The sequence below is a fragment of the Myzus persicae genome, unplaced genomic scaffold, assembly GCF_001856785.1.
Source record: "Myzus persicae strain clone G006 unplaced genomic scaffold, MPER_G0061.0, whole genome shotgun sequence".
Taxonomy (NCBI): domain Eukaryota; kingdom Metazoa; phylum Arthropoda; class Insecta; order Hemiptera; family Aphididae; genus Myzus; species Myzus persicae.
In genome coordinates, this window is record NW_019104466.1 from 62,450 (window position 1) to 85,046 (window position 22,597).

At 32.9% G+C, this 22,597-nt stretch overlaps 2 protein-coding genes across 2 annotated transcripts in view; both read right to left on the bottom strand.

Moving 5' to 3' along the window:
- The window catches only part of LOC111042389, a 66,083-nt gene that overhangs the window by 20,716 nt on the left and 22,770 nt on the right, over positions 1 to 22,597 (bottom strand). The window contains exons 3-4 of the mRNA XM_022326978.1: positions 21,452 to 21,664; positions 389 to 529 (exon numbers count right to left, since the gene is read on the bottom strand). Of these exons, the coding sequence (XP_022182670.1) occupies positions 389 to 529; positions 21,452 to 21,664 (354 nt within the window). The remainder of the gene's footprint in view (positions 1 to 388; positions 530 to 21,451; positions 21,665 to 22,597) is intronic.
- On the bottom strand, positions 12,203 to 13,356 carry LOC111042390. The gene has a single exon (XM_022326979.1). It carries the CDS (start codon positions 13,250 to 13,252, stop codon positions 12,269 to 12,271), a length of 984 nt encoding a protein of 327 aa, XP_022182671.1. The 5' UTR covers positions 13,253 to 13,356; the 3' UTR covers positions 12,203 to 12,268.

Sequence of the window (22,597 nt, forward strand, 5' to 3'; positions counted from 1 at the left end):
CCCCCCCCCAATGTATACCAAATGATTAGGAGAAACTTATTTATGCCTATTGATAATTATAAAGAATTATACTTTTTCCTAAAAATTGGGATGCATTATTATTATTATTTTACAGGTATCTATTGTGCTCTTCTAGTTATTAGTAAGTATAGTCACTGTGATTTAGTGGCCTATTCTAATTTGGATTAAAATAATTCTAAAATTAACTCAGAATTAAATTCTTTTAATAATCTAAATTAACATAGTATAAGAATATTAAAAATATATTGATACGTATCAACCATAACCATTTATATGGAACAGAAGACGATGATATACTATCGTTTTATATCGATTGAATAGTTTATAATATTATAGTTACATAAAACAATAATGTTATTGTTATTACCTTCAGATATGAGCTTTTCACGAATTTCCCAGGCGAATATCGTTGGATTTTCTCGTTTGTAGAATTCAATTTTCGATACGACTGCTGGGGTGGCCACCTTGGGTTTGCTTCCACCAATCAGTCCAGGAGGTCTAAGGGTTCCTGCAGATAATCAACAACGAAAGATCAAAAAACGAACACTATATAATTTAATATTATGGTTAGACATTTAAAACATTGTCAATAATTATTACTACAATAATGAATAAATATACAATTTTAAGCCAGTCCTATTCGTAATCAAGCGCGTTTATACATGGTTCAATGTGGAAAGGCAAAAAAATAACACATGATAATTATACTTTTTGAGGATTTTTCTAAAGTACGCTGCAATTACCTATGTTTATTATAGTTATGTAATCAATATAGCATAGCCGAGAGGGATGTAGTGGTTTAAATCAGAGGAGAACCAAAAAATTCATTGAACGTTATTGTAACATGACGTAACACACTTATTCCCTTCTACTTATAAACATCTCCAAGTACCGACTACACATCCCGTAACTACTGCGATCAGTGAAAGGTCATTATCTGCACTAAAAAGTTTAAGACATACCTAAGAAAGTAAAACATTCACGGAGAAGATAGATCGAATAGTTTATAGCATTGCAAAATATTCATCATGAAATAATTTTAACAACGGATGAAGTTCTTAATAAATTTACTCAAGACTCCAGAAGAATAAGATTGATATAATTTTGAATTTAGATGCAAATAGGCATATAAATATATACTTATGAGTTATGACTATTAAAAAATACATTACACCCAGATTAAGATTTTAAAAAAAAGATGTAATATGTTTACCTATACTGTTGGGAGCACCTACTGCTGTGTATATAATAATTAGAAATAATTAGCATTTGCAAATATCATTATCCGACTAATCAAATAATATTTATTATTCAGTTAGGGAAAAATAACCGGTACCTACGTGCTTGGTAAAATTAGTGATAAAGTGCATGGTTCAGAGTGCTCATAATATTTCGCGTCGTGTCTTTATATCAGATTTGTTAAATCCCCCTCCCCTTTGACTAATTACTGGCTACGCTGCTGTGTGTGATTTATGTATACCAGCTGTACTATATATCTAGTATAAATGATAAGCATAACTATATGTTACGTTGTAATTGTAACACAATTAATTAAAATATATATTTTTTTAAATGGTATATTATATTATAATATTATAACAATATGTCTTAAATAATACATATTATACCATTACTAGTATTATCCTTCAACAATCGTGTACGTATACATATAAATATATAGGTAGGTACTTATACATATTATAAGATAATATATTATATTATTTTATGATTTATATACATAATATTATAATAAAACAACAGTACAAAACGCAAATCGTGATCGTTGCACACGAACACATGTTAAGCTCCGAACAAAAATGTCAGCTTCTCCGGTGGCTACATAGACGGCTACCGTTTGCAGAGAAATTCGATAACGCTGAAGTGGAATCGCGCGCTCTCTGAAATCACTGCGACGCAGAAAACCATCAATGCGCTTCAGAGTGTAAAAAAATGAGCGCGTGTAACACATAAACACACACACACACACACACACACACACACACACACACACACACACACACACACACACACGCACACATATAATATATTAATATATTGTAAATGAAAACCGACACCGAGATATTTTTCGAAATCATAATGCTATTCAGGACTTTCATTCCGAAGAAAAAAAAATCGAACGGTTAATAAGTTTTTGTTTCTCATTACCTATATTATAATACCTATATTATTATATGATATTATATTATTTAATGAACAGTTTAAATTTAACAGACCGTTTGACGTGATATTGTGTACCTACGTCAATGGTTCGCATTCACATAAAATATTATACACACGAAGCCATACGGAATCATGAAAAAGTGCGTCGATATTACACACCACGTGCGACTGTACTATTGTAATGAACGTATAATAGTTCAAAATCGGTACTCGTATGATAAGTAGGTATAATCTGCAAAGAAGGACGTTAATTAGTCAAAAAGTTTTGGTTAAGAAGAAAAGTTTTTTTTTTTTTAAATAGCAATAACGTCATTAGTTAGTATTAAATATTGATTGTCTTCAAATAAACTTAAGAATTTAACTATAGTTTAAGCAACTTGGTTTTTTTCACTTGGTTTCAAAATCATCCATCAAGTCAATAAACAATTTTTTTGTTTGAATGGTTTTATACATTCATTAGGTAGGTACCTATACTGTTGTCTGTATGCATGATTTTATTTAAAAATAATCGAATACCGCTGTTGTATCGTAACAAAAAAAGATACCTGCACCTAGTTAACTAATAAGTTGATTAGTATTTTTTAATTGTGACAAGTTAATCATTTTTGATACTAACTTTAAACGAAGCGAGTTAAATTCGTTATTTGTTAGACATTAACTTGTAACTCAACGATTTTGTGATCAATTAGCTTAGGGTTTAATTGTTTTCTTTAACTCACCCGAAAAGTATAAAATTATATTTTTACTCAATAATATTTACTATATTATATATACTATGGGTACTGGATGTACCTATTAATACGCGTTTTATGAAAATCATTCATAAAACCGATCCACAGTGTTTTGGTTTGTTACTTTAAGTTAAACTTAACGTGATCATTGTTTCATTTCATTTTTTTAATTTTAAACGCTGATACGGAGACGATTTCCAATTTCAATGGTTTTAATTTAGGTAGGCACGGTCGACAAGGTGGGCATACAATTATATATTTATTAAATTCCATTGCAATGTTATACGTGGATCATAATTATTTATTTATTTTCATCAGTAGTTAAGTGAAAATTATGTATTAGTAATAAATGTTTTACCAACCTCGTTTCACCAGTGACAAAATATACAAATAGGTACAACCGGTAAATTCAATTTTGTTCGTATTAAAGGACCGGTGAAAGTTTCATCTTTTTCTAAATATCTTAAACTTTATACGCCACTGCAGATAAAATACGCGCATATGCACGACACGTGTGGATACCAAATTTTAAAATAATTTTTATTTCAAATACTACGTTATAACTATCTGACCACTAGTAGAGGTCAGATGGAACGATTTCCTTTGCACAAACAATGACGGAGACGACGTCGATGGTGAGTGTTAGATGGCATGTACAGCCAAATGATATGTAATGTTTAATGTTTATGGTGCACACACGCCGCATTATCGCCAAGCGCGCTTAACATAATATAATATATTAGCTCTAAATTAAAGTGAATTTAACAAATATACACAACTTATTGAAAAATCAATATAAAAACATTATTTTTGTTTATAAATCATGTTGGGGTTTACCAAGATATCAATATTTTTAAGTGAACTAGGTAGGTGTGTGTATTTTTAAGTACCATCTGTAATAGCGTTCGGGTACTCACAACACCCTTAAAAACGTACATACCTCAAAAATCCGATACTATTCAAACACGGACAACTGTCTTAAAGTTTGGTAATTATTGATCAGCGATTTCAGTAAATTCTAATATTGAAGTTAAAAACGCAAAATTGGTTCCATTGCGCAAAAATGTGCCATTTCGTATCAATACGTTTTTATATTATAAGACAACACGTATGCTGTACTGCTGTTCGTCGTCTCTCTTACGTTACGATGAAAAAAAAAAAAAAGCAACGATATCATATCGTTTTGTTCCCCTCGTAACACTATCGTTGTTATCCGATTTTGGGCATCCCGTGAAATAGGGAAAACCCTAGTTTTTTCAACCTAGTATAGTATTTAAACCCTAGTATTTTAACCCACGGGCGTGCGATGTGTTTTGCAAATTTTTCGAAAATAATAACACGTCACTAAGGACCCCCCCCCCTTCTTCCATTCAAGTGTGCAAATCTCGTTTATTGAGTCGTACGCTGGACGATACTCGATACTATTTCTCGAGGATGAATTCGTATAGTACACGAACCCGAGTGTTTGGGCCGCAAGTGTATTATATTATTATGCATCCGCAGAGCCGGCGGCAGCGGCGATGCTGCAGCAGCAGCATAATAATATAATATAATACCAGGTAATAGGAACATTATAATATTATATAATATATACACATATTGTAGATATAGATACCGATTTTTCGCGATATATAAATATATACATATAGATACCTGCGGCCGCGACGGCGCCTTGCAGCACGGGTGAGTGAAATCACGCTGAAAAAAAATCTACGGTCGACGGCGGGGAGGGTGCGATTTTCGACGTGGGAGCGGACGGCTTCGCGTGCATAATATTGAATATAATATTATTGCGATATTATATTAATATTATGTTATTATTATTATTATTATTATTATTATTATTAAAACTCGACGGCGCCGTAATAATAATATCGCATGTACCTATACCTACGACGCGTCGGCCGTCCGCGCGTAATGTTCCTCCTCCGGTCGGCGATGTGGTGTCCCTTCGGGCGTCCAATTACGCGTGTATATACCTAAGTATAATATTATTTATATTGTGCTAAACAGTATAATATGGTACGATAACTACGACATATATACCGTGTCTACGTGTATACGTACAATATTCTGTGCCCTCGCCCCCGTCGTCGTACGCCTTGCGTAATGCGACGTTACGATGTACACACCGCCAAGTCGATTATAATATTACCATTATCATTTGGCGATGATGCGATTTGCGGGGGTGCGCGGTCGTGCGTTATGGACTATAGGCAGGTAGGTGTACATATATATATGTGTGTATAAATATTATATTGTGTTGTATTATATTATTTAGTAGAGGATACCCGTAAACGACACTGCTGCGAGGGATCGCAGTCTTGTGACATCGGCGCGGTGGGTTGGTGGACGTATACGAATGTAATAACGATGTGTATTTTATGCAGGAACCTACTTTTGTACCCATATTTAATATTGCGATTGGCATTCCGGGTAATAAATAAATGATTTAAAAAAAAAAAAAACACTTATAGAACTAGAATAAATGCAAAAGAGGTGTTGTGTTTTAGATTGCATTTACAAAAAAAAAAAAAAAATCAATTACAATATTATAATAGTTTCAAATTAAAATCTTGTCTGAATCAATTCTGTTTAAAAATACACAAACTAGCCTATCACGTTTTTCTACCGAATAAATATTAGTTTTATGCTGAATAAAAAGTGTATATAATATTCAACCACATGTTTTGACAATAACTGTCTTCAGTAATACGTACACTGTTTGGACTTAAAATATTACTATGCAGTTATGACCACATAGATGACCTCTCAAAGTGGGTATCTACACCAAAGTTACCGGCGGACGGTGCATAAATAATCATCCTGGTTACACTAAAGTTTCCGAATTTTCATAATTTCTTATCGATGAGTTGTACCGTAAATACGTGCATAATTATTGTGATAAACAATATTGTAAATCTAACACAAAATATAAAAAGAGAGAAAAAACCAAAAGTGGCTATAGTATACGTATATATATAGAAATTAAATGGAACATTTTTATGTCTAAGAGTTGTTATATTTCTACATCATTTAAGGGCAACGCAAGCTCGCAAAAAACAGCATTTGCTTTCAAATGCATACCACCGTAATAATAATTATTATATTGTTCTGTCAACCAAAAGTGCACAGTATAATATAATAATATAATGACTAACCTTTCCATTTTTCAGGGTGAATAATGAGGTGTAATTATTAAAGCCCATGTCACGGTGTTTTTACGCCCATACGATTTTAATTCGCACTGGTATTGAATTTGTTTTATGCAACGTTTAAGTAGGTAACTGCGACGATTTTAGAATCCTGCATTTAATTACATATTAATTGCATTATATACAATCAGTGTCGGCCAGACCATGGCCACTGAGACACAAATACGGCCGGAGTAGCTTCGTTTTTTTTTCAGTCTCTTAAATTATTTATTTGTTTGATATTTAGGGATTAAGGGCCCCGTAAAGTATACATCGAAATATTAAGCCAAGGCCTTAACTTTGGGGGGAGGTGAATTCAGGGGTCAAGACCTCCTGACATTTTTAATAGTTGGGTTTTTATATTATCAACGCTAAATACGTTTCAAAGTTGATCATTTTTAAATACACTGAGTGAAACTAATTTATTGAATATCGAACGATTGTTTAAAATTAGTTATTTAACTTAAGTTTATATGAGCTGAGTTTAGTTGACATTTTTTGGCCACACTTTAAATACTTTTTAGTTACAAATATGTAATTACTCATTCAAAATTTGATTTTAATGCACCCAAATATTAAGAAAAAACACTCTGTTTTGGATAACAATGGTAAAGATGTACTCATGTTGACGTTCAAAAATGTTAAAACTAAATAGTACAAGTTATGATCAAAAACGTACTTTTGTAATAACTATAATTTGTGTGAAAAAAATTATAATTTTTAAAAAAAGGTTAAAATGGTTTTTGAAATTAATGTCTTATACGTATAAAAAATTATCCTTCATAATATTATTATTGAATATTGTTATCAAGGTCTTTGGAAGGGCACTCAGCACCGAAAATTACGACTGCAAATAAGAGCACATCAGAGGTTAGTGATCGTCGGTCGTCTTGTCGTGAAATTTACCGTTCAGCTATATTATACATATTATACATTTAGTTTGGTTACAACCAAATATCATGCAGTCAAGTGCGGACTTGCGTATAGTTTTAAATATTTTTGCGTACTATCTTTTCTTCGTCTCAAATAACGATATAATATTATTATTATTATTATTATATTTGACGCGGTAAAAATATTACAATACCTCACGAGTTCGAATAAAACTGATTTCGCCTGCACCCACAAAAGACATCAACACCGTTCATATTGTTGCGATTGATCTGCAGCGGTCGTCCAAAAAATATTATTTCGTTTTACCCGCTAGCCACGCATTACAATAATAGCATTCATAATACGCAAACGAGCGATAATATAATAATATCTGATAATCGCATATTAATCGCGGTTTATAGCACGCTGAAATGCATACGGCGCCAGTGGAATATGTAAACGCGCGGGCTCAGTACAATATTCTAATAATCGTATGTTGTAAACCACGCGGGGGGCTAATAAGTGCGGATGAAGTAGAAGATGCCGGGGAGGTGGTGGATGAGGTGGAGAAGGAGGATAAGGAGGTGTCCTAACCCACGACGAAGTAGGGCTGCGTAGAGAGGTAATACCGATGTTTGCGTTTACTTCCGACTGAAAAAAGGACGAGCGGACGGAGTAATAATATTAATAATAATAATAATACTAATATAATATGTTATTCGACGACCACTGGCCTTCGGGTCCCGGGGGCAGCCATGCAGGAAAGCATGCGAACGGGTCAGTGGGGGCGGCGGGGTCAGAGGGGTGACCGCCGGCGTGCGTGCGTGTGATGGGTGTGGGTGGGTGCGCTGCGCGAAAGGGGGTCGCGGCGGCAATATATGTTGGCTGGCCGTATAGGCATATATATATATATAGCCATATGGGTGCGCGCGAGCGCGCTCGTCTGTGTGTATTTAATATTGTAGTATCGTAATGGTATAATAATAATAATAATAATATTGTTATTGTTGTTATAATGTTATTGCGCGGCCGCTCGGACGTATCCATGGCGACGGGTTCTACTCGCGTTGTTGTGACCGGCGGCCGTGTAGTCGTCGTCGTCCGCAGTCGCCGACGTGGCCGCCGTCCGCCGCTTTGGTGCGGTTACGTGCCATAGTCGACTTTGGCCGTCACCACCCGCTCGCCCGTCCGGCCGCGTACGCCTACCCGCGGCGGCAGTAGCGCGCCCGCGTTCGTGTGTGCGTGTGCACAAGCGGGTACCCATACGCCATTACGCAATAATATTACAACGTGCGTCCCGACGCTTGTGCGCGCACGCACGGCCGGTCACTCGCGCACGTAACGACGCCGCGCTCGGTTGGCTTTGCAACAACAATGGCCCCAAACGCTCGTCGAATATATTATCATTACCCACCTATCATTATTATTATTATTATTATTATTATTATTATTATTAATTATTATTATTATTTTAATGGACGCGATGTATTTTTATTCGCGTGCACGCGGGTAGACCTTTGACGCCCCCGCCGAACGCGTCCGACGACGATCGAGCACGAAACGAGCATTTATATATTAATATTATAAAACATATGTGTGTGGGATTAACTAAAATGCTTAACTGCTTTATATCAATGCAACGATAGAGATTGTAAAAACAATCATTATAACAATCATGTCTACATGGGGTTAGCTGTCGGGCGAAAAAACAAATTTTTAAAATTTTTTTTTTTCTGTGATAGGTACTATTATATAAATTATGACTTAATAATATATATGACTTGCAGCGGAATCGCGCATAACCGATTAAATGATAATAATATGTTTACATAATGTTCACCCATTATATATTGATCGTTTAGTAAGTATATGTCAATCAAAATACAATTTCAAAGAAATATGAAAAAATAAAAATATTTAATACGTTTAAACTAGAATATATTTGTGTATACATAAGTATATCGGCATATGGTAAAAATATAACCTATAACTTAACAACACTGCAACACATATTACTAACAACACACTTACTATATTACTACTGCAATATACAACACTTCTTATTTCATGGGTTATATATAATATATTACTTTCTTGTTGCAGTTGAATTATTTAAGCTATAATATATTGTTAAACTTAGTTATTTTTTTCCAGTGTAGAAGGTACTAATGGTGTTTATTGAAATAGTATTTTTAAATTACATATGAGTTTATCTTTGAACAGGTAACTGCTCAATGAGATGATTTTAAAAGACTTGAATTAAGGGTTATTGAAAATAAAAATTATTGGTTTCGGGATCTTTTATGAAGCTTGGGGTTTAAGGCTTATTGGAGAATACCCTTTTTTGTGGTTTTAAACCAATTATTAGTGAAAGGTTAGTTTATGTACATCCCAACGTCTGATTACTGTTTTTAATATTTGAATACCCATTAGTTTATTAGCTTCTTTTCCAGATAAAAAAACATTGTTTTGTATTTAACAAGCCTTAAGGTTAAATCAAAAATATTTAAAAAAGAAAAGTATGAAAATCTACGTCATATATTATTAAGTAATAAACGTTAAATATTTTTCTTTTACCATAACTAATAAATTATAGTAAAAACTAAAAAGGTTGATAAATACAAATCTTTTATCAACATTTAAATTGAACCAAACGTAACCGAAATTGAAGTTCTACTTGAAAAAGTCTTTCTCTTTTAGCATTTTCCGCCAATAAATTAGTATGTTTAGGGGTAATTTTGGAATTTTAGATGATTTTAAGGTCTTTCTTACTACCATTTATTAATGTATGTACACCGCAGACATTCCATTCATGATAAATTGCCTGCTGCAATATTTCAAATTTTCTGCTCAAACATCCTTAATTGTGGTTTTATTGTTTTCTAAGCTGCCACAGTATTAACGTCACCATTACGGAAACTGAATAATATTCAATAAATATATATATATGTATATAAGTACCTATACATATTTTATGTTCTTACACATCTTCTAAGACTTTTCGACTATGGTATTGTTATGTCAGCGAACTAATATACCTATTTCAAGCAGCTATATATAGATGTAATAATAATTTAAAACCACTATCACGCGACCTTTTTTATTTTTGGGCCACTGACCTACAGTGGGGTGAATTACTTCAGTTCACTTTTCCTGGCCTTCGTACAACCTGGGGATCTACAACGACGCCCTATTTCATTATTACACTAAGTATCTAATTCATGTTTTAACGTGGTATACATGTCGGCACTATCAAGTCACTGCAGGGTTTTAGGATATCTGTAAGCACGTGTAGGTAAGGTTACTGAATTCGTTTTGAATTTTTGAATTTCCTAAGCATTATATAAACTTACATAACTTATTGGAAATAACCAATAGGACTTCCGGATTAAGCTCTATTTGACTATAATATGTATCTAATTTATAATTGGTAGGTACCTAATTGTTAACAACAAAACAGCGTAGCTGCGGGTATCTATTTCTCCTTACATACTACATGTATACGATTTTAGAGGCCCTACCCGACCACCCTCATATATAATATATAATATCACGAGTATCATATATGATGAGTATAATATTATCATGATGGCGACTGACAATATATGTTGTAATTAATTAATTCGTAAACGCTCTCAAATATAGATTTCTTATAATATTTACTACGATTACTCAATGGAGTCGTTTTCGCTCGTATTGTTTTATACCTAGATACCTATATTTTGTGAATATTTTACTGCTAAAACTCAAAATTCGTCAATGCTAGTTTTCACAAGCCAATTTTGTTAAAACTGATTTTAAGTACCCATAATTCACGAGTGACTTTCACTTTATGGCAATAATCCCCCTCCGATTCACTCATTTTACAACAATGTAATTACAGATTGTAAATAAAAAAACTTTTTTGAATAAAATAAAAACTACTGTTAAAACTAGAATCGACCAGGAACCTCAACTTTAAGATTAGGTTTAACGTACCTTTAATCAGAACTAGCCGTAAAACTATCTAGTGGAAATTAATTTCATTCTTAGTTTGTATCAAAAATATTGTTAACACAAATGAAAAACTTTTCCACCACGAAAAACGCAAAAAATGAACAATTAATAACGCACTGTACATGCAGCCATGAACTGAACGATAGGCACAGATAGTCACTCAAAGACCTTTGTAAATAGCTTGATGATATACACACAGGCAAACAGCTACTACAGCAGCTATATTGCCTATCTCTTTAACTATGATTTCTTAGCCGATTTGATAGCCAGCCGGTCGGTGTTATCTGAATTTATTTGATGGGTGATAGTCGGCTAGTCTATTGCTATCGCTTAAGGTCGTACACGTTTTAGGTTTTATTTTTTATAGATACCTATCTATTTCAGTGAAAAATAGTTTTTTCATTTACACATTTAAACTTGAAGTTAATTCTAGTTGTAACTAGTTAAAATCAGTTTTCACAAAAGGGGGTTGTGAAAACTAATGTTGACGGATTTCGGTTTTTTACTGGAACCAATATAATATCATATTACATCATAAGATTTTCGTCAAATTCTCGGTTTACACCACGACTTAACGTAGATTACTTACAAATTTGAATACTATTGTACAAAACTTCAGTGACGAAATCGAACACTGCACAGCCGGATATTATTGTCTCCGACATCTTCAGGAATATATATACGAATATATACGTGCGGCATGTTCCAAAATTTTTCAAACGCGTTTCTATATTATTATTTATTATAATATAAATATACGGCTCATGTAGATTTTAAACGACATACGATATCACGTCGCATAAATATATTATCATTATTATTATTAATATTATAATATATCGTTACACACCGAAAATAATAAAATATATTTTTATATCTCTCTTTGAATTATTATTATTTTTCTTTTATTATATTTTTTACTTTTGTTTCTTAATATGTTATTCTGTTTGCCATCGTTTAAAAATGCATGCAACCTCTAAATATATATATATATATATATATATATAATGTGCTGCTACGTCCAATGGCCAATGCAGACGCCACGGACAGTTTGTTTAATAATAAAAAAAAAAATCATAAAATAAAATATATATTTCGTTAATCGTACAGGCGAATGAAAATGAAAAAAAATAGTACGCCGCAGCACACACGCATTATTATAGTATATTATAATAATAATATGGTGGGTGCACAACACGCCCCGCGCTGATGACGACGATGACGATGATGACGGCGGCGGTGACGATGTTCGTTCGCAGGTGCGCTAATCGATTATTTTTTGGCTTTCGGAATGGTCGTCCGGACATTCAATATCTTGTCGGCGATTATTTTGTTTGTGCGCGTGATTTCTCTGTTACCCATTTTGCGATTAATGCAAGACGACGCCTCGTGACTGCGGTCGGTGGTCCGCCGGGCCCTCGCCGCCGCCGGCGTCCGGGTGTTTTGTTCCGACGCCGCGTACGCGTCTTTGATCTGCCGTTCCCTCTGACGCCGACTGGGAGCCGCGGAGGCATTTGCGAAATACTTACCAGAATCGACGATGACCTCGAACGGCTGCGGCGACTGTGGCAGCAACGACGACAGCAGTCTCTCTTCCCGGTGTCTTTTCTCGGCTGAGGGCGGCCGCCGCCGCCGCGTCAACGTTTTATTGCATCCGAGTGCCGGGTTTTTCTTCTGACGGCGGCCTTTGGCGGCTGTCGTAGCCGCCGGGGCTAGTTTTTCCGGAGACCGACGACTACGCTGTTTGGTGATGACCTCGTCGGTGCCCAACAGCCAAGACGACGTCGACGAACCGTCGTCACCGTCGGTGTCGCTCTCGCCGTCGTCGCAGAGACTTTGCCGCGAGTCCACGGCTTCGTAACGATCGAACCCCGAATCGTTCTCGACCGTCGGACGATCGGTCGACCGCGGCCGATGGTCATCGTCGTCTCCGTACCACTTCGTTTTCGGGTGTTTGCACCTCAACAGCCTGTTGATCAGAAACATTTTGTCTTCCATTTCCGTCCGTTCGTCGGTTTTGACGCCGTCGCCGTCGCCTTCGTCGATCGACAGCTGTGAGTTCGGTCGGGCTCCTACGGATTGCCAGGCGTACCTGTCTACTTTTTTCGACGTCCCTGCGGAAATAGAGTCGCCGGCGACACCACGCGTCACCGCTTTTCGCGAACCGCTGTCATTGTAGGATTTCGGACTGTCGGATGATGCATTGACTTCGAATGATGAGGATTCGATGGAACTGCTTATCCGCTCTGATTTCATGATACAACGAGAAAAACAAACGCAGAAACGACGAAACAAATATGTTTGTCACGTTTAGAAGAGTATTAAAAAGCAATTATTCTAATTAATAAAAATGCAGTATATATAGATACTAGAGTTCTTAGCCGATCGAAATAGTCCACTGATTCACGTATATTTAATCATATAACTTCGGTTTAACTAACACACATATTATTATAGTCGCTATCAACTTTATTAATTTTTAATTTGGCCAACAAGATATTATTTTTCAACTAAATAAAAAAACCGTTTAAAATATATAAATAATATAAATACTATTATGTCTGTCACAAGTGGTGATACTGGCAACTTACGAATATTGACAAATGTTCTATATTTTATAGGATAAGGTTAGGGATACATACTATATACATATATATTTTAATTAGTGCGATCTGCAATACAATTTCTCTGTGGTTTTTATCCAAATCGTTTGTCCTTATTATTATAGCTGTCTTGTTGTACATGTGAACAGGTTTCACATGTTACGCGTTAGTCTTTTGTCTTGAGTAATAAAAAAAAAATCATAAATAATGGATTACAACGTCATCCGATATCGTATTACCGAAGAACAATTTATTTTTTGTTATTCTTCGAACCGCTGCCCATTCAAGAAATCAACATACACCTGGACCTGGAAGGGACGGTCCGATCGCCAGGCGTGTATATTATACGCGTACGCATAACGACATTACATTGTTTCGTAACACAGTTAAATACACTGCAGGAGTACTATTTAAATAATATGAGACTTAATAAGCGGCAGACAGTCAATATTCAATAGGTATGGTCATCTTGACAATAGGAGCATCTGGTTCTGGATATATAATAACGGCTTCTATTTTTTTTTATTCTCATATTCATGTTTATATGTACATATGTGTGTATAATATAATGACCCAGTGTCTCATTAGAGGTTGACCATGATGTGAAACATGATGTGACGTATATTTCCGGGGGAAAACAAACCTAGTTTGTTAGTCAAATCGTTGGACTGTATAGTTATATGTAGGTACGCGTCTTTTAATAAGAAAGCGTCAAAAGTGATTTATATGGAGGGTAAATAATTTATACGTCAAAAGACCTGTGTTTATAAAAAAAACCGTTTTTTTCGATTGATTCAAAATATTCAATTTATAGAATATAGTAGGTACTAGCTCTTATAATGTCATAACATCATACGTATTATCATTTGTCACTTTGGCAGCTATCATTGCCGCTATCAATATTGTATTTATAGTTATGTTTATTTTATTCAAAAATAACATCATCAATTTAAATAAACCTGAAAATTATTACATACATAATATGTATTAGGATTTTAAAAGTAAGAAATATTTTAATTTATTCAGTCAGTTTATAAATGCTGAATGCAAAAACTATTTTATAGACTTTATAATAGAAATAATGTGTTAAAATATAATAACGAATTGCTCTATTTATTAAATGTGATTTTTTTTTTTTTTTGATTACATTAGGTATAACTATCAACTGATTTATCTAGAACTCAAAAAATGAATAAATAATATTGTACTTTAATAATTATCCAACAAAATAAATAAAATCAGTATAGAATATTGCAGTAGATGAGAAGAAATTAAGATTCTCCACTTAATATAACAACATTTAAAAAAATTGAGCATTAACCTGATTGTTAAACTAATATTCACGTAGAAATTTAATGTATTATGTTGGTACGTTAAATGAAAGTGCGTGTCATAAGCTTTGATTTTATTATATCAAAAAAGTCTGTATGTTTTCATAAAGAAATTCAAAAGTTTTTATATACATACTAATTTGCATCAAATGTGCGTGAATGTCTTAGCTACCTACTGTGAACATTTACAAGTTACAACTCATTTAGGTATATATTTAAGTATTTAAACATATTTTTTTAATTATATTATAATGTGTTTTTGAATAAAGTCTATCATTATAAGTTTACTGTTTTACCCGTAAAAATGTACAGTAATATTATTTTAATTTAATGCCAGTAGGTTACGCTATTGAAAATATTCACAACTGCACAATACCATTAATTTAAAAATAAAAATTTCAAATAAAATCAAACTAAGATAAAAATATCAAGATTAAAAGTTTGAAACAAAAAATAGCTAATTGAAAATAATTCAAATTGATTAGGTTTAATTATTCTAGGTTACGATAAATAAAATTAATAGAACAAATATTAAATATGTTTGGCATATATGTAAAAGTATAAAGAATAAAGATACAGTTTTTGACAATCTATTTAACGATTTCATTGATAGAATACATTTGTTTGTATCATACCAGTTCATACGATATGAAAATAAATAACTTCATAGCCCATATAGGTACATTTTAGGTATGCGAGTACTGTACCTTCATATATATTAATATCTGTTGCATACGATTTTCAGAGATAAAGAGTTTGAAAACATTTTAGTTTTATATCGTAGCAGATGTAACTGATTTTTGTGTTTTGCTATGGTTGATATATTTATTTTTTTTAAACTAAATTATTGTACATTATTATATTAATTTAAAGCATTCATATAATCATATATTTTTTATGTTGTGTAAAAATTTGATAATTTGATAGAGATATTTTTATTTGACGAAGTATAAAAAACAAACATAATACAAGCAGATTAGATAAACAAAGCAGTAATTAAACATGTGTTTTCAAATTAAATGGGATCTCTCAACGGTAAAAATAATACATATTTATGTTGTATATGCGGAATATATTATGTTAAGTAGAAATTAACAGATTAATATTAACTAAGTGTTAATTCATTATTCAGGATGTAAGTATTTGTATGATGATGTATAAGGTTAAAATGTCTCATAAATGTACGTCCGGTATTAGAACGACAGAGAAAATAGAAGGTTCTAAAAAAAGCATATACTGTTTTATTGTTGTTCGGTAGACAATAAAAAAAAAAATTAAAAAAACACCGTTTCAAAACAATTAGGCAACAATTAGTAATTATTTTAATTCCCTGTAATAACAACCGTCTTAAAATAATTCATGAACTCGACTTCTTGTTCGTCAAGTTTAACCGAGTGATTATATTGTACGTAAATATATCCGTCAGTGTAGGTATGTGAGTGTGTTTTTTTTAAGAGATCATATTTTTCTTTCATACACTGTTCCGGCTCGCAACGTTTAATACGAACACTCCGACAGATGGGTATCATTTCATTCGAAGTGGACATTTACATAATAAAATATTTGTTCTTTGTTTGAAAAAAACGCACGGGTAGTTATAGAAGTAGGCCCGGTACAAAAAAAAAACTAAAAAAACAATACGCTGTACATAAATACTATGCGCGTATGTACGTATGGAGCTTAGGTACGCACAGCACTCACTCATTAAATAATTCCGAATGCAGGAGAAAAAAAAGTAACAAAATACAGTTAAATAATGTATTATTATTTTTATTAGTTTATTCGCGATGGACATACCGTGTATACATCTATCGAGTTTAAGGTTTTTTTCTCCTACTCTCGTAGGATGGTGTTTCAGAGTTTAGAAAGGCAAAAAAAAATCAACGGCTTCGTCCACCTGCACTTCCTGTACAAAATAATCTCTTCCGAATGACTTCTGGTATTGTTTTTTCCCCCTCGTCGTTTATCGTGCCCGTTGCCAAACGCAGCCGGTCCCCGCCGAGTCAGGCGAAATATAAAGACGCGTGTTAAACCGAATTCGTGTCGACGGCTAATTAACACACACGAGACGCCAACATAACATGAGTTACTATTATATTAAATACATACATTTGTATGTATACACATTATTTGGCGACAATTTGGCTTTCGCACCTACACACACATACATGGCCACTCTGACAGCCGCAAGCTAACAGCCAACAGGTTTTTGGTTGATTATTATTATTATTTTTTCTTACCCTCGCAAATTACTATAATCATCTTCAACTACGACATCTCGTCTGACTTGTTTAACTATTTGTGTTTAGAGTAAATGCATTATTGCAAAAGGTAATATAATATTGACGAACGAAAAAAAAAATGTTTTGTTGAATATACAATATACATTATAATATATCCACTCTCCACAACATATAATATGCACCATATTATTACAATGTAAGCTGGTGTATCCATTAATACTGAATAATACTGCACAAATGTATAATGTGATTAGACTGTAAAATATTAAATTTTTTAACAACAATTGAGAAACATACCTCTGAAAAAATCTATGCGAAATCTACAAATCGGCTTTTATTATACTAAGTAGCCGCATGCAGAATTTATATTGATTTGTAGTAGATAAGAGATTACTTTACTAACCTCTTTTTACACATATAGAAATAATAACAATAATATTATGTTAGATGTATCTCTTGTTCGTCCATACAAAAAAATAACCTTCCTGGTGTTGGCAATTAAATTTTGGACATGAAATAACTTTTCAAATTGGTAAGTACAAAGTACTTACACATTTTATAAAACTATGTTATATTGCGTTACATAATATTATGTGGGTATTATAGCTACATATTCTATAAAGTTCAACCTAATTAGGTGGATTAACAATAGCATTGTTATTGTATTTCACAAGTTGTACAAATGTCTATGTGTTAGTATACAAATTCTAATGATTGTAATATTATAGAGTTATATATTATTGTTATAATTACATAATTTTATTTTTAACAAATTGTTAAATTTTTTGCGTCTACTTTTGAAAATTAAAACGGTTTGCAGTGTACACATGGTGCGCGCTTTAAAATGATCGGTGAGTATACGTTGTAATGTTGTAGTTACTGATGTTAGTTTTAACAAGCTTTTTATGACCCCTCATGGAAATTGTACATTGTAGAGAATCACTATCATGTATATTTATTAATCGAACAAATCGTACCAATTCACGAATGATTGTCAAAGCCCACTGAAGACTTACAAAAATGTAAATGGGCATGATCGAGTGAAATGTACAAAATGAGACCGGTAGTTGTGGTCATGGGCTTAAAAAGTATTGATTATAATATTATACTATTACTTAGACCACTTTCTATTTTGTTTTTTTTCAAACAATTTAATTTTGGTTAACAAGCAGCAAGTCCGTGTTCCCTGAGGAAAAAATCGCTGCCGCGTGTACGGGTCAAACAGAAATAATTCAATTTCGTGAAATAATTAAATCTTATGTTAGACTTCTCACGTTCTGTTATTCGCTTCTTTTGTATCTGCGGAGGCTGTACCGTTCACGGACGTGTGCGCCCAACAGCGTAACAAAGTAGTCGACCGGCAATGAAGCATCTCGACGTAATACCTATCGTGTTACAAATACTTGGCGAATAATAATTGAACCACTATATGCGTTCGCATGCGAATATTAACATATTTTTGGTACGCCTATATGCTGAATTCAATCACACACCGTAACTAGTCGCCTTGCATGCTATATAAAGTATATACATATACTGTCAAAATATTGAGATAAATGGACATATTTTATACTGAATCGAAATGTAAAATAAAACGGTGTTTCTCGAGTTTTTTTCTCTATAAAAATTATTATGCTTCCACCGACTAATGGCCATGGAATAATTGTATTGTAGTGTATACACTTCGGCTTCAACCGTGTTGAATAAGGCGTTTATAGGTACATTTTTTAGGTATCTGGAGTTACATTTTATGCTACGAACATTCCCCTTGTATAATTGTATAATATATAAATAGGTAACTATAATTTTTATCGTGATTTTATTTAACATTTTGGTGTTGATCTACATAAGAAACCTTTAGTATACATAATGGACACAGTATTGTTTATATGAATGTGATGGTCGTTCTAAAATATAATTTTATTACATAATTTAATACTACGACCAACTACATCGTCACACACGCGGGATACCAACCTTCATTTTTATATGCTAACGAAACTAGTTTAAAAAAATCAAAAGGGTAAGAGGAAAAACGATTTGAATGACTATTTTTGTACATTTTGGTTCTCGATCTTGAATTATTTTTCATAACTCATAAGAACAGGTGCCATATTTAAACGATATATGTATACGAAGTATTAATCTATAATATTCTAAAATGTTCAACATCAAATATTTTATGACAGTACCAAGTGAACAATAAGCTAACGATTAACTTAAAACATGAAATTATTCTAAACAATATACAAAATTATTCTCCTATAAAATGGTTGTAAAAGTAACTTCATATTTCATACAATCTTAATTTATCGATAATGTAATGTTACATCATACTTATGCATATTTATAAAAAAATGTTTGTTAAGGATATCACTCGGTATCACTTTTTAGTTTTTATATGAAAATAATGCAAAACAACATCAAGCTACTATCAAACGCTTTTTATACCTAACTTACAAATAATCTAGTATCATATATATTACTGAAAACGCGTTTTAAATCGTTTGTTCGTATAGTACTTCCATGGATCAAATCACGATCATGAGATTTATAAACAAGTGAAATGTATATGCTTTAGTTATTTTGATGGATAAAAAGTTGCCGAGTATAACTACTTTGTGCAGTCCACTACGTGTGACAGCTAGTCATATTATAGTACGATTCCTAAAGTATTCAACTATTTTACTAAGTGCCAATGTCTAGATGTCACTCTTAAATTAAAAATTAAACTCAGTATTATTTTTCGCGGCTTTATACTACTAATATAATTATGTAACAATAATTTATAAACTATGTTATTCGTTATGAAACGAGTAGACGTATAATATCTCTATAGGTACTTATACTGGCTACTGTTACAAAGACCAAAATCGAAAAAACTGATTCATAAATACGGCTTTATTGCCGAGTTATGACATAGTATTTTTTTCAAAAACTAGGTATGAATATTATTTTCAAATATTGATAACAACATGAGTCTATAGGATCTGCAGTTTCGTATATAAAGTTGTGGCCCCTATATAGAACGTCAACAGATAATTATACTATACATACTCTCCGTATTATTACATATGTGTACTTTGTATTTATAGAGTACGGTACGTTAACCTACCTAGTAAATAAATTATATAATAATATATAATATATTATGACGATATAACGGCGCTTATGAGTTATGATGTGAGTTGCTACGAGCGGACAAGATATCGCACACTGCACACATATATGATAGCGAAATGCGCACAAAACGAATCCACCTCGGCGCGAAACGAACTTGCATTGAATTGTAATTTATAACTTTATAATTGTAACACTAACACATCGTCAAATAGTAATGACATACCTACCTAAGTGCATAATAATAATAATAATAATAATAATAATAATAATATGCTCCTCGTTCAATGGCGAATGTGCATACATTTGAAGTAATAGTAATGTAAGAAGGAAAAGTATACGAAAAAAAAGCTATTGCAAGAGGATGGTAAAAAGAAAGAAAAAAAAAAAAGTCAAACACTATACATATTATAAATTATCTATCTCAAACGTCGAACGTTCTAGTGGTGGCCTATTACGTGAGGATATTATATTATTATCATTATTATTATTCTCAGTCGTGATCGTGATCACGTCAGCCATGGGGTATACCGCGGGTTGTGACATGCACGCATATTCGAGGGGCAGCGATCGTCATGCTTGGGCTCGGAGAAGGATAGGGGGAGACAGACCAGCGTTATTATTGTGCTTAAGAGGACGCTATATCCGCATGTGTTGTCTCCGTCTTACAAGAGCGTAACAGATCAAATTTTATGTTCGGCAGATCAATGAGTATTTAAAAATTGTAAATTGTTTGTACAACTTAAAATACTCATAACTCTCTTTAAAATAAAAATGTAATAAAAATTTCAAGAGAAGCCCTCCGTAAAAATTGCATTTACTTTAAATTTACCTTTAATTTTAATAAGAGGTAAATTCACTCTAATTTTTAAGCTAACTGAGCAAAATTTGATCTGCTGAACGTAAAAATTGTTGTGTTACGCACTTGAAAGACGGAGACAACACATGCGGGTACCTATAGCGTCTTCTTAACACTATATTATAATACATCTGACATATTATTTTTATTATTATTGTTATAGGTACATGATGTATTACAATATAATATATTATCAAATTATATTATATAATATTATTGATAATATTATCATATATCGCGGCGGTATACGCCGATATTGGATGATGTGCAAAAATGATGATATTCTTGGATGGTCTTACCTAGCAACTTGGTGACTGCTCCTTGTTGGTTGAACACGTGGTGGGCGATTTCTGGATACCCTCGATATCTGTTGGACAACTCGAGCAGTCGCGAGTGCTGCTGGTGCTGTTGGCTGGCCGCCATGGCATACAGTTCACGCAGCGTGGCCGGAGACGGCGACGGCGACGGCGACGTGGACTGCGGAGGTCTGCCGGCGACTGGGGTCGTGATGGCTGTACCGGACAAAACAAATGAGACAAATAAATATATATTATTACTTATATATTATTGTTGGTTTATAGATTTTTGACAGCCCTACATTGTATTTATACAGCATATTATTATGCACCGATCGTTTATATTATAGGTACATCCAACTTAAAACATCAACTTCAAAAACGTTACTAGATTTTACTTTTTTTTGATTACAACATATGTACATACTATATAGTTTATTTTTAATTTCATATGCCAAAACAAACATAATATGGACAACTTCTATAAATGAGTAGAAATTAAATTTCGGAAAGTATGGTTGAGATAATAAGTTATAAGTATTTGAAGTTTTAATGAATGGTTAGGTTACCTACTTACCTCATAAACTATTCGTCCAAACTCCTAAAAATATTCTGTTTCATGTTTCGGAATAAGGAATTAAAAAATTATGTTGTCATAATGTCGCATAAACAAAAGTAAATCAACTTAAACAATGATGAAGATAAAAAATGATAAAATAGAATGTTTTGTTCCAAAAATATTGTTTTTTAATAATTGCTTAAAATTATGTAAAAATATATTTTCTAAACGTTAATATAGTTTTTGAAATAATGAGTGTTTTTCAATAAAATAATGACCGGGATACCTAAATTAACGTGACTATATTATATACCTATACGTATAATATTTTTTTTTTTATAAAGTTTATTAAGGCTTCAACAACAAAGATTTTTAGCCTACATTTGTTTAAAGGATAACAAGGGAGAGCGATTTTAAATATAAAACATTTGGTACATACGTATAATATTATTTATGGCCTTATGGGTACTATATAATATATACGCGTTTACTATATATGAGCACGTGGCTCTAAAATAATTTAGACAATATGGACAAAAAAAAAATAGGAAACGTTGGTCTGGACGGAAGTACATAACCCTTATATACGC